The 12,521-nt window shown below is 36.5% G+C and overlaps 1 protein-coding gene across 3 annotated transcripts in view; it reads right to left on the bottom strand.

Moving 5' to 3' along the window:
- LOC123531632 (kinesin heavy chain-like) overlaps positions 1–12,521 on the bottom strand; it is a 68,224-nt gene that overhangs the window by 38,117 nt on the left and 17,586 nt on the right. For all 3 annotated transcript variants that reach the window (XM_045312766.2, XM_053517513.1, XM_045312768.2), the window contains 7 exons: positions 12,056–12,104; positions 10,262–10,317; positions 6,975–7,062; positions 4,083–4,207; positions 2,086–2,190; positions 1,033–1,181; positions 216–364 (listed from right to left, as the gene is read on the bottom strand). In XM_045312766.2, the coding sequence (XP_045168701.2) occupies positions 216–364; positions 1,033–1,181; positions 2,086–2,190; positions 4,083–4,207; positions 6,975–7,062; positions 10,262–10,317; positions 12,056–12,104 (721 nt within the window). The remainder of the gene's footprint in view (positions 1–215; positions 365–1,032; positions 1,182–2,085; positions 2,191–4,082; positions 4,208–6,974; positions 7,063–10,261; positions 10,318–12,055; positions 12,105–12,521) is intronic.

Genomic DNA, 12,521 nt, shown 5'->3' with positions numbered 1-12,521 from the left:
AAGCGACTAACACTACACATGCTGGGCGAAAAATTCTCTCTCTCTCAAAAAACCCCCCAAAAACAAAAGAGTACTTTGACTTTTACTTTCACCTACTCATTTTCCAGTGCTATACAAACATTCTATACCAAACTTGGTGGAAATGAACATGTTGAAAAATTTTGCCCGAACCATGGGCAAGTAGTTTTAAACTGTGGGTCATCCATGTAACTTACCACTTCTCCAAGCCTTCAGTTCAGCCTCAAGCTTCTCCAGAATGACCTTCAGTTTGCTGTTCTTCTCTCTTTCTTTCTCATACCGTCTCTTCCATTCCTCAGCAGTTAATTCTTCATTCACAGTGACAACGTTCTTGATCGTCTTCGCTCTGTATTACAATACAAAACATTGCTTCATACATGTATCTTTGTTCTGAGCTGTACAGCAATGATGCATGTATCTATGGAATTTGTGAAACCAAGTTCTTTTCTAAGCAACAGCTTACATATGTATCCCTGATGAAGGGCTAAAACAGCCCAAAATTAGTAGGATTAAATAAAATTCAATTATTATCTCTCGGTGATTGGTCGCATGTTCCACTTTCTTTCTTTTTGTATTGTTTAAGCAATATGTAGTAAACTAAAGTGTTTTACAATTTCTAATTAACCTGTACCACCAATATATTTCACACTCATAAATGATATATACATTTGTCTAGACATTACTCATGATGTCCGTTTTGATGAAACTTCAGAACATTTGAAAAGATCGCCGTAAGTTGACAATTTCGTCATTAATGAGATCTATATCTTCAAAAGTACATGTATACAACACTGGATCAATTAAAACGATGTGAAAGAAAAAGAAAACAAAACTGTAAATATGTATGATATAAAATCAAAGTTTAGTAATGTCCATTTTGGTATGAAATATACCACTTGTGTTTAATGTACATAGGCCGAAATTCAAACACTCTCAAAGATTTCATACCCAAATGCTAACTACTGAATCCTCGGCTCATTTTCAGATCTATCAATAGAATGCAGTGCAATTTACCTCTGTCCGAAGAGCAAGGTGGATTTAGTTTCCGACTCATTGTATGACGCTGGGGAACAACAAATAATCATGGTAGTTCTTGCATTGCCTCCTAAACTTTCTTGTAATATACGTGTTAATTTACTGTCTCTGTACGGGACATGGCTTTTCTGTAACAAAGAAAAAACCCCATCCACTTTAATAAACATCCGAAGTGAAAATGTATGTTAATTCAGATGAGAAGTATATATGATTATGTTCCATGTCTGTATTTAGGGCAGACAGGCAATTAAAGTTTCCTGTGAAATATTTTTTTGATTCCTGACTTGGGCAGACCTATTACTATCATAATATGTAAGTTGACGAACTGTTAATAACTCTGAACTGGTTACCAAAATATTAGAATGCATATGTAAGCTTCTGTTTGTCATGGGACGGACTTGGTCACGTAAGGGGAGAATATTTGTGAGGCAGCCGGTTAGCTTGGTCGGTACAGCACTCACCCTGTAAGCGAGGGGTCCCGGGTTCAAGCCCCGGCCTGACTGCACATTTTTCTCACCCTGTGACATTTGGTGCCCAACGTGGCATGCTTGCTTGGTCAGTCTTATGACGCTTGCAATAATATGTACCTCTGGAAGGACGAATTTCCAATTTGTGGGGGTGTATGTCACGGTACGGACTTAGTAAAGTAAGGGGAGAATATGTGTCAGGCAGCCGGTTAGCTCGTCCATAGAGCACTCGCCCTGTAAGCGAAGGGTCCTAGGTTCGAGCCCTGGACTGACTGCACATTTTTCTCACCCTGTGACATGTTTATTTCTCATTTTGGAAGACAAACAAAAAGCTTTTTAAATCATGTCTTAAGCATTATAGGGTTCAAACACAGAGACTTACATACTATCTTTAAGAACTACAGACATCTTCTGCACAGCATTATGAATCCAAATAACACTGCATTAAAAATTTGAACTGTATTTCAATATATCTGTAATGAAAGTTGTGAATCACCTAACAGTTTTAGATATTTTTTGCCTATTCCCTGCAATACCATGACTTAAACATATAGTTGCTACATACATTTCCTTCAGCAAGTGCCGAGATGACATTTCCTAGAGCTGACAGAGATTTGTTGATATTCTTTGCCTCGTCTAACACAGCGCCCTCTGCGCCTGTTTTACTGACCTGCACGGAAACAAGCAAGCATTTTACAATTTTAAATGTAACACACTCTCATGAAGTTATATTGGTGACATATAGTTGATAAACAAGCACATTTTCATTTTTTTTTTATTAGAACTGTTGAAGCAAATACAGCTTCACTTACGTATTATAAGCCATTTACATAAAACCTCTGACCAACACCTCCATTAAGCAAATATCTTACTATGGTGGTAGATAAGATAAATTTCTTAGTAAACATCTCCAGAACAATTACCCCTGTACTTGTTTTTTTTAAATTTTCAGGAGCAAACTCTGTGCAAACTCAACAGCCATTACTTTATGAAGTGAAACATTGAGAAAGGTTTGGCAACTAGTCACTGGTATCAACATTTTTTCTTCAAAGGGACTAACACCTGCATTTTAGACAAAAAATAATTTCTCACAAAAATCCATAAAATGTAAGTACTCTGAATGTGACTAGTGGTACAAACTTATGTCAATAAGTCATAATTTTAGCAAAATTTTCTTATAACTAACCAAACTAGAGTTGTCACAGGAGTAACGAATTATACCCCCACAATATGGCCTTGTCACAGAACTAAGCCAATGTCAAAGCCGAACATGCTTGACATTTGACCTAATAACCTCAAAATCAATAGAGGTCATCTGTTGGTCATGATCAACCTCCCTATGAAGTTTCATGATCCTCAGCCCAAGCGTTCTCAAGTTATTGTCCGCAAAAGGTTTAAATGTTCCGGGTCACTCTGACCTTTGGAACTCAAAATCAATATGGGTCATCTGCTGGTCATGATCAACCTACCTTTTAAGTTTCGTGATCCTAGTCCAAAGCGCTCTGAAGTTATTGTCTGAAAACCATTTAAATGTTCAGGGCCACTGTGACCTACTGATCTTAAAATCATTAGGGGCCATCTGGTCATAACCAACCTCCCTATCAATTTTAATGATCCTAGGCCCAAACGTTCTCAAATTATCACCCGGAAACTGTTTAACTGTTTCGTGTTATTGTCACCCTGACCTTTGACCTACCAACCTCAAAGTCAAACTTGACCTGTATTTTATCATGTTACACCTGTGCACAAAAATTTATGATCCTAGACCCAAGCACTCTGAAGTAACCATCCGGAAACCGTTTAACTGTTCCAGGTCACTGTGACCTTGACCTTTGACCTACTGACTTCAAAGTCGAATTTGACCTGTATTTTTTTATGTTACACCTGTGTACCAAAATTTATTATCCTAGGCCAAAGCGTTCTCAAGTTATCATCCGGAAACCGTAACTGTTCAGGGTCACTGTGACCTTGACCTTTGACCTACTGACCTCAAAGTTGAACTTGACCTGTATTTTCTGATGTTACACCTGTGTACCAAAAATATTTAAATCTGCCAAGCCCTTGATGAGTTATCATCTGGAAACCAAGAAAACCAACAGACCGGCCGACAAGCTCACTCCTATAACCGCCCCCACCCCCAAAGTTCGTTTTGTGGGGGTATAAATATTAAACAGAAGGAAGTAAACCATTGCAACACTTAAAACAATGCAGAAAATTTACATTCTTCTTGCATTTTTACCAATATCTAACTTTTATTATCACCCACTTTATCATTTTTCAGTGTCATATATACATTCTATGCCAAACTTGGTGGAAATAAACACGCTGAAAAATTTCACTCAAACTGTAGGCGAGTTAGCTTTAAGCTAATAAGCAAAAGCAAATAATTATTGACCTAGAGGTCAACCATATATGAGATACTAGCGAGAAAAATCATCAATATTAACTAAAACACTATTTGTTCTGTTCTATCAGTCATGTAATTTTCTGAGAACTTTAGACCCTATATTTGCATAAATTTATATAAGTAACTTAGAGCTTGTAATTTTCAACTCTACCTACCTTTTCACTACCAGCTAAATCGACTAGATACAGTTTACCACTCAGTTTCTTTTGTGTCTCTGTGTTTTCTTGTTTCACGTTGATTAAAAACACACTATGACTTCTACTGCTATGTTCATTCATATCTGTAATAAACACGCGTTTGACATTCATATCTGTAATAAACACGCGTTTGACTAGTACGTAAACTCATACTGAATAGGAAATTATTACACACAACAAGTAGTACAAGTATCCCTATTCACGTTAAATTTCAATGGTAGAATCAGAACACACTAAACACTCAGTTGAATATTCCCTTGAATTTATAGATCTGGACCAACATTTGTCAATGTCCCAAGTCAGAAACTGAAGCTTATACTTAGAGCACCAAAGTTTCAATTTATAATAATGTTTTTTAAAAATATATTGATACAGCTGATAGTGATATCACCAGCTTCAGGTGGTACAAATTTGCAAAGTAAGTTTCATTACAATCCATGCTTAATTAACACAGACAGAACAAAAAAAAACAAGAGCTCGTAGAACATGAAATGCCCACCTTGATGCATTCAATAACTACACAAGGAACAGAAATTTTCAGGTCATTTTGACCTTGACCTTTGACCTACTGACCTCAAAATCAATAGGGGTCATCTGCTGGTCATGATCAACCTCCCTATTAAGTTTTGTGATCCTAGGCCCAAGCATTCTCAAGTTATTGTCTGGAAACGGTTTAACTGTTTGGAGTCACTATGACCTTGACCTTTGACCTACTGATCTCAAAATCAAAAGGGGTCATCTGCTGATCATGACCAACCTCCTTTCAACTTTCATGATCCTAGGCCCAAGCATTCTTGAGTTATCATCCGGAAACCGTTTAACTGTTCCGGGTCACTGTGACTTTGACCTTTGACATACTGACCTCAAAATAAATAGGGGTCATCTGCTGGTCATGACCAATCTCCCTATCAATTTTCATGATCCTAGGCCCAAGCGTTCTTGAGTTATCATCTGGAAACCCATTGGTCTACATACCGACCGACAGACAAACCGACAAACATCTGCACAACAATATACCCCTCCTTCTCCGAAGGGGGGGCATAATACAAGAGAGTCGTTAACCCTACAGCGCTGACCTGTGTAAAAGGCTTATGAACAATTAAAGTAGAGAGTCAAACCCTTATATCAAATGCCAAATATCAAGGCTCCTGGTATTATGGCTTCAAATAAGACAAAAATTTGAACAACTATAATAGTGAGTCAAACCAAATCGTATCGTATACTAAATATCAAGGCTCTAGGTATTATAGATTTAGAGAAGAAGATATTCAAAGTTTCTTTTATAATAGCCTATATTATATACACGTCACACACACTAGCATAGCCATTTGATCCTATGGCAATAACTGGAATAAGAATGGTAGACAGTCAAACCCTAATATCAAATATCAAGGGTCTAGCTATTTTGGATTCAGAGAAGAAGTTTCTTATATATAAGCCTGAAGTAAATTCATGTCACACACAGAAGTGTGGTCATTTTTGACCCTAGGGCAATAATTTGAACAATTATGGTAGAAAGTCAAACCCTTATATCACGTGCCAAATATCAAGGCATTAGTTATTATGGATTCAGATGGCAATAATTTGTATTATTATGGTAGAGAGTCAAACCCTGATATCACAAGCCTAACACCAAGGCTCTAGCTATTATCACTTCATAGAAGAAGATTTTTAAAGTTTGATAGCTGAAAACCTATTTTTAACCACAGTGACCCATGAAATGAACCAGACCCATTTGAACAACTTTTAAGGAGGGCCAAAAAGAGATAATTTGTGTAATGTTTCATCAAAATTTATTCAGTGGTTTTGGAGGAGATATTGTTTAAAGAAATTGTTGAAGACGGACAGATGGACGCACACATGATGGACGACAAACACAGCATGATCACAACAGCTCACCATAAACACTTTGTGCTCAGGTGAGCTAAAAATTAGAACACTGATGGACCAAGAAAGCAGAAACCTATAAGTATACAACTAAGAAGGATTACAAAATGAGAAGGATAAGATAATAATATTATGCAACTAGAAATTGCTTTTTTTAAGTTACACATTTGTACTTCTTACTTATTAAGAACCTTATGAAAGCAGTATGACATCGCCAGGAATAGCGTGTATTTTTCAAGTCATTAATGCAACAAATTTTACATGTCACTTTCTAAACATCATACGTTTGATTATTTAGGAACATTTTACAATGATTTTACTGAAAAATAACTTGACCATATTTTTGGGGTTTCATCACAGGCCTTTTATCTACACACCTCTATATTTTCATGATGCAAGGGTGCTTTGGAATTTCTGTTGCCATGACAACACAAATAACATTCATTTGTAAAATATGGTAGAATTTGATTTCCCTTACATAACTGTATTACAATAGACTTGTTTCTAGTTTCTGCATGAACATCAGTGTTTTAAGTTACACATTTGTTCTTATTAATATGCAATATCTATTTCATGTCATAAATACAGGTTTTCTCATGGAACTGTCCAATTTATTTCTTCAAAACTATCTTTTTTTCTATTACTTTTAAAACTTAATTCTTTCCACAAAGCAAGTTGCTGAAAAAAAAAAAACATTTTCAAAGAGTTTCGGAAGAAATTCAGCATTTTATTTTTTAAAATTCAAGTACTTTTTCAGGGTTTAGTCATTTTCAAGGACTAGCATCACATTCAAATACTTTTCAACGTCTGTGTGAACCCAGTTATATTTTCTAAGACCTAAGGTGTAAGTGAATACCTTTCCTTTATTAAAATATTTTTCTGACTACCTGCATAAGAAAACCTTTCCTCTGGAGAACAGCATCATATCCTGAAACCAAACATTACAACTAGGAGAGTACTCACTTGTTACTGCTACATGTCTATTAGATTTGCCTTCATCTATTGTCTCCATAACTTCCTCTGGACTAGACACAAACCTTTCAGTTGCTCCCTGAAATTACATTACAAAACTTTTGATATACTGTTGAACTTCGTTAAATCAAACTCTCCGAGACCAACAAAATTTGCTCGATTTATCGGTAGTTTGTTTGTTTTGGGTTTAACGCCATTTTTCAACAGTATTTCAGTCATGTAACGGCGGGCAGTTAACCTAACTAGTGTTCCTGGATTCTGTACCAGTACAAACCTGTTCTCCGCAAGTAACTGCCAACTTCCCCACATGAATCAGTGGTGGAGGACTAATAATTTCAGACACAATGTCGTTTATCAAGTAGTCACGGAGAACATACGCCCCGCCCGAGGATCGAACTCACGACCCCGCGATACGTAGACCAATGCTCTACCTACTGAGCTAAGCGGGCGGGCTATCAGTAGTTTGAGTTATCAAACAATTTATATTACACAGGAATTTTGCCAGGACCCGATGATGAAGAAGGGTTGAGTTATCCGAGTTCGAGCAAACAAAGTTTGACTTATCATGTTTTGGATAATAACGCATCACCATTCCATTGCAATCTGAAGGTAAACAGCCTTACTAGCTGGTTTGAAAACATACAAATTGTAAGTGTTGAAGAATCAAATGAAACTGACTATAAACCACAGCTGTTAAAGGGGCATGACTGAAGATAAATGTTTTTTTTTTCTATATTTGAATAAGTAGTCACTTGATGGTAATCCATGCAGAAAGTAAAGATGAACAACAAGAAGGTTATGATGGGCCTAATTCACTCACTAAAGAACACTGACGAAAGAGTTTCACAGGGATCCATCAAAAATATTATTTCTAGAGTGCTAACCAGGTTTTTCAATTCTCTGATATAGAGACCAAGGTGATCCAGTATCAAGTTATAGGTTTTATAAAGACATTCTGAACAGGTTTCACGTAGTTCAGGTAGAAAATATTGCCTCTGAAATGTTACAAGGTTTTTCTATGATTTGACCTTGTGATCTAGTTTTTGTCACAAACTGCAGACCTAGTACAAAATGTGGCTGCTACAGTGTCAGGAAGTTTTTCTATAATCTGACCTTTAAAAATTTGGTTCAGGTGAGCTAAACAAGAGGGTCATGATGACCCTATATCGATCACCTGTTAAACTTGGCCTTGGAATCATCATGATAAACATTCTGATCAAATTTCTTGAAGATAAGAGTCATAAACATGGCCTCTAGAGTGACAACAAGCTTTTATTTTGATTTGAGCGGGTGACCTAGTTTTTGACCCCACATGACCTAGTTTCAAACTTGGCCTAAGAATCATCAAGATAAACACTCTGACCAAGTTTCATGAAGATAGGATCATAAATATGGCATCAAGAGTGTTTACAAGCTTTTCTTTTGATTAGAGTGGTGACCTAGTTTGACCCCACATGACCGAGTTTCGAACCTGGCCTAGGAATCATCAAGATAAACATTCTTACCAAGTTTCATGAAGATAGGGTCAAAAATATGGCCTCAAGAGTGTTAACAAGCTTTTCCTTTAGTTTGAGCGGGTGACCTAGTTTTTGACCCCATATGATACAGTTTCGAACTTGGCCTAGAAATCATCAAGATAAATATTCTGACCAAGTTTCATGAAGATAGGGTCATAAATGTGGCCTCAAGAGTGTTAACAAGCTTTTCCTTTGATTTGACCAGGTGACCTAGTTTTTGACCCCATATAACCCAGTTTTGAACTTGGCCTAGGAATCATCAAGATAAACATTCTGACTAAGTTTCATGAAGATAGAGTCATAAATGTGGCCTCTAGGGTGTTAACAAGCTTTTCCTTTGATTTGACCTGGTGACCTAGTTTTGACCCCATATGACCCAGTTGCGAACTTGACCTAGAGATCATCAACATAAATATTCTGTGCAAGTTTGTATCAAATCAAAGCATAAATGAAACCTCTATATGACTGAAAGGGCCAAAATAGAAAATTTTGCCCCTTTCAGGGATAGTAACTCTAGAACCCATGATGGAATCTAGCCAGTTTTCGAAAGGAACCGAGATCTTATTGTGACTTAAGTTGTGTGTAAGTGTGGTTAAAATCAAATGTAAAATGTCACTTATATCGTGTTCACAAGGTAAAAATTAATAATTTTGGCTCTTTCAGGGGTCAATTAGGGGCCGTAACTCTGGAATCTATGACTGGATCTGACGGATTCATCATGGGATCCAAGATCTATTGTTGTTAAAGATATCTTGCAAGTTTGTATCAAATACAACCATAAATGAAGTCTGTATATGGCTGCAAAAGCCAAAAGGGGCCATAACTCTGGAACCCATGATGGGATCTGGCCAGTTTTCGAAAGGAAACGAGATATTATGCCAATACAAGTCGTGTGCAAGTTTTATTAAAATCAATTGCAAAATGTGGTCTCTATCGTGTTCACAAGCCAAAGATAGCAAATTTTGGCCCTTTAAGGGGCCATAACTCTGGAACCCATGAAGGGATCTGGCCAGTTTTCGAAAGGAACCGAGATATTATGCCAATACAAGTTGTGTGCAAGTTTTATTAAAATCAATTGCAAAATGTGGTCTCTATCGTGTTCACAAGCCAAAAATAGCAAATTCTGGCCCTTTAAGGGGCCATAACTCTGGAATCCATGTAGGGATCTGGCCAGTTTTCGAAAGGAAATGAGATATTATGCCAATACAAGCTGTGTGCAAGTTTGATTAAAATCAGTTGCAAAATGTGGTCTCTATCGTGTTCACAAGAAATTGTGAACGGACGGACGATGGACGAAGGGCGATCACAAAAGCTCACCCTGTCACTATGTGACAGGTGAGCTACAAAAAAAACAACAGTACAGTGAGTTCTAAGCATTATTTACCTATACAGTATTACTGTTGTTGTTGTTGGGTTTATTGTCGCATCAACATAATTTAGGTCATATGGCGACTGGGTAGAACGTAAGCAAGCTGGATGGCTTCCTCACATGAAGAATTTAACGCTTCAAGTGAGGCTCGGACCCACATTGGTGAAGGGCAAGTGATTTGAAGTCAGGTACCTTAACCACTCGGCCACGGAGGCCCCGTTCCATGAAGTATTATGTCAAAAAGATTCAAATACACAGATTTAGATAACAGCAGTTTGTTATGCATTACACATATATATGCATTGCTATCTATTTTGAAAGTTAAAATCTTTTTTGAAAGTTCTGTTACTATGGCATACATGTGGGGACATGGCATGAAAAATACAACATACCTTTACAAATGTGACTTTGTTCTTATCTTCATGAACTGATAAATTGGTCTTGGTAACTGAAATTAGAAATATGATGTAATCTCATCTTTTACATACAAAAAGGAAGTGTTATAATTTGTGTTTCCTAAAGCTTTTATTTGATACAAATCAGACATAATACTAATAGTACTAATTCTTGTGAATTTCGTGTCTGCTTCAATCCACACAGTAATTCCAAATGAACAGGAAAAATTCCAATTTATATCTTGTATTCATAATTTGTTTCATTATGAGGGCTGCTTAGGTGAAATGTATATGAAATTTGTAAAGAACAACTTCTTAATGAAATGGAAACACAAGTGAATGTCTACTTAGTGTGCAGCTTTATTTGTCATCCAACGAAAACACCTTTTTCCTCCTTTTTCTTAGTTCTAAATTCCATAGAATGACTAAAAACTGCAACTATTTTAAAGTCAATTCACAGTACGTTCTATGAACTGATTTTCATATAGTAAAAGTTTTCTGTTGTTCATAGAAAATCCCGTGAAATTGCCTTAAATTTGTTGTTTATAGCACTGAATGTTTATAAACCTTAAGACTGAACCTTAGCTGTTTTGTGAGTAAGCCTAAAACTGAAAGCAGGTCTCAGGATTCCAATCTCGCTGGGCCTATGAATGATTACCAATGCCTGGCAACAGAATAGGCTGCTTAGCGCAGGTCACCCAAATCCAAATGTATAAAATAAAGATCATAATGTTACTGCACACGAGCGTTGAGGTCAAGAAAGGTCATGGGTAAACAAAATATATATTTCAATTTTCGCTATTATTGCAAAAACTTTATTTTGTGTCTGCTTTAAATCTACATTTATTGAGAAATGATACCAAAACCCAACATTGATCTAGGTTATTCTCGTTAATTCAATACATGAAATCAGTATTCCTAAAATATGAGTCACTCAATGTTAATTAACACACTCATGTACACATGTAGGTTGTACATGCTGAGTGACAAAAGTGCTTGCACAGTTTAAACTTAACACTGCATATTAATTAGGGACAAACAAACTCGACCACTAAGTACATTTTCATCAGAACTGGTTCTACTTCAAATAGAAAGTTCTCCCATCGTTTACACTCCTGTCGAATCTTTCTATTTCCCATAGAATAATACAGATGGACACTAGTATACAAGTGAAGTTTAATATGTATTCTAAAAACACGAATCTCGAGATAAATTTCAACCTTTTTTTTGATATTGAAAAATTTCTTTATTTCACTAACTGCTAACAGGAACTGAGCTTGATCCAGGGTTTTGGACATCATTTCATCTAAACACCACATTTCATTGTGTAGAACTTTCCTTTACCCAGGTTAGTCACAGAGTAAAATTTTGACAACAAAAACTTAGCATTTTGCTAAATTTGTTATGTACATCTAAATGATCAACTGTTGTTCAATTCATTTTTTGACTTTTATAGCTATGAAGACATTTCAACCATTAATTTTGAAAAGATTCCCTTCAACAACCTGGCTAAAGCACTGCAAGTGAATAAAATCAAACTAGCAAAGTACAATCTTAACCTTTAGCCTGCTGGTGGCAAGTTATTCTGCCTTTGCGACCAGTGCAGACCAAGATCAGCCTACTCCTAGTGCAGGCTGATCATGGTATGCAACTGTTCGCTATTTCAATCAGTAAATTTTCAGTGAACACCCCTTCAAATGAAAAATGGTACTGCCCAAACTGAATGATGGACCAGTCCATTTTAGAAATTCAGCAGGGTAAAGGCTAAATAATCTGTGAAAAAACACTTACCATCTAACAGATCTCTAATTTTGTCCATGTAGATCTCGAAGTAGGAAACCTATACAGAGAAATTATAAGTATCGAATGAAAACTGTGTAGGAGAATTTAGAACAACTATCGCTCTGAGTGACTTTCCTAATTAAGTCTACACTGAATCATATATGTTAATATCATCTGAAGAAATGAAATGCACGAATGCAGCTACTAAAGAAATTCAACACAGTCCCTTCAGGTTCCAGAAGGGTATGAAATGCATGGGCGCATTTCAAGTCAGTGGAAGCCAAAAGAATGCTACAGCTGTCTGCGCAAAATATGCCAGAATACTTTAGGTATGAAACATTTAACAAGAGCTCCACCAAGTGGGGCAATATATGCCCGAAGGGTTATATCAGAGGAAGGGGGCAAAATTTAAAGAACTTGACTGTTGAAACCCAAAGGACAGGAAAAACAAAGGGAAGAAATTCCAAAAAAATTC

The sequence above is a fragment of the Mercenaria mercenaria genome, chromosome 11 (genome assembly GCF_021730395.1).
Source record: "Mercenaria mercenaria strain notata chromosome 11, MADL_Memer_1, whole genome shotgun sequence".
Lineage (NCBI taxonomy): Eukaryota > Metazoa > Mollusca > Bivalvia > Venerida > Veneridae > Mercenaria > Mercenaria mercenaria.
The sequence above is the reverse complement of the archived record's forward strand: the minus strand, read 5'-3'. Positions and strand labels throughout refer to the sequence as shown.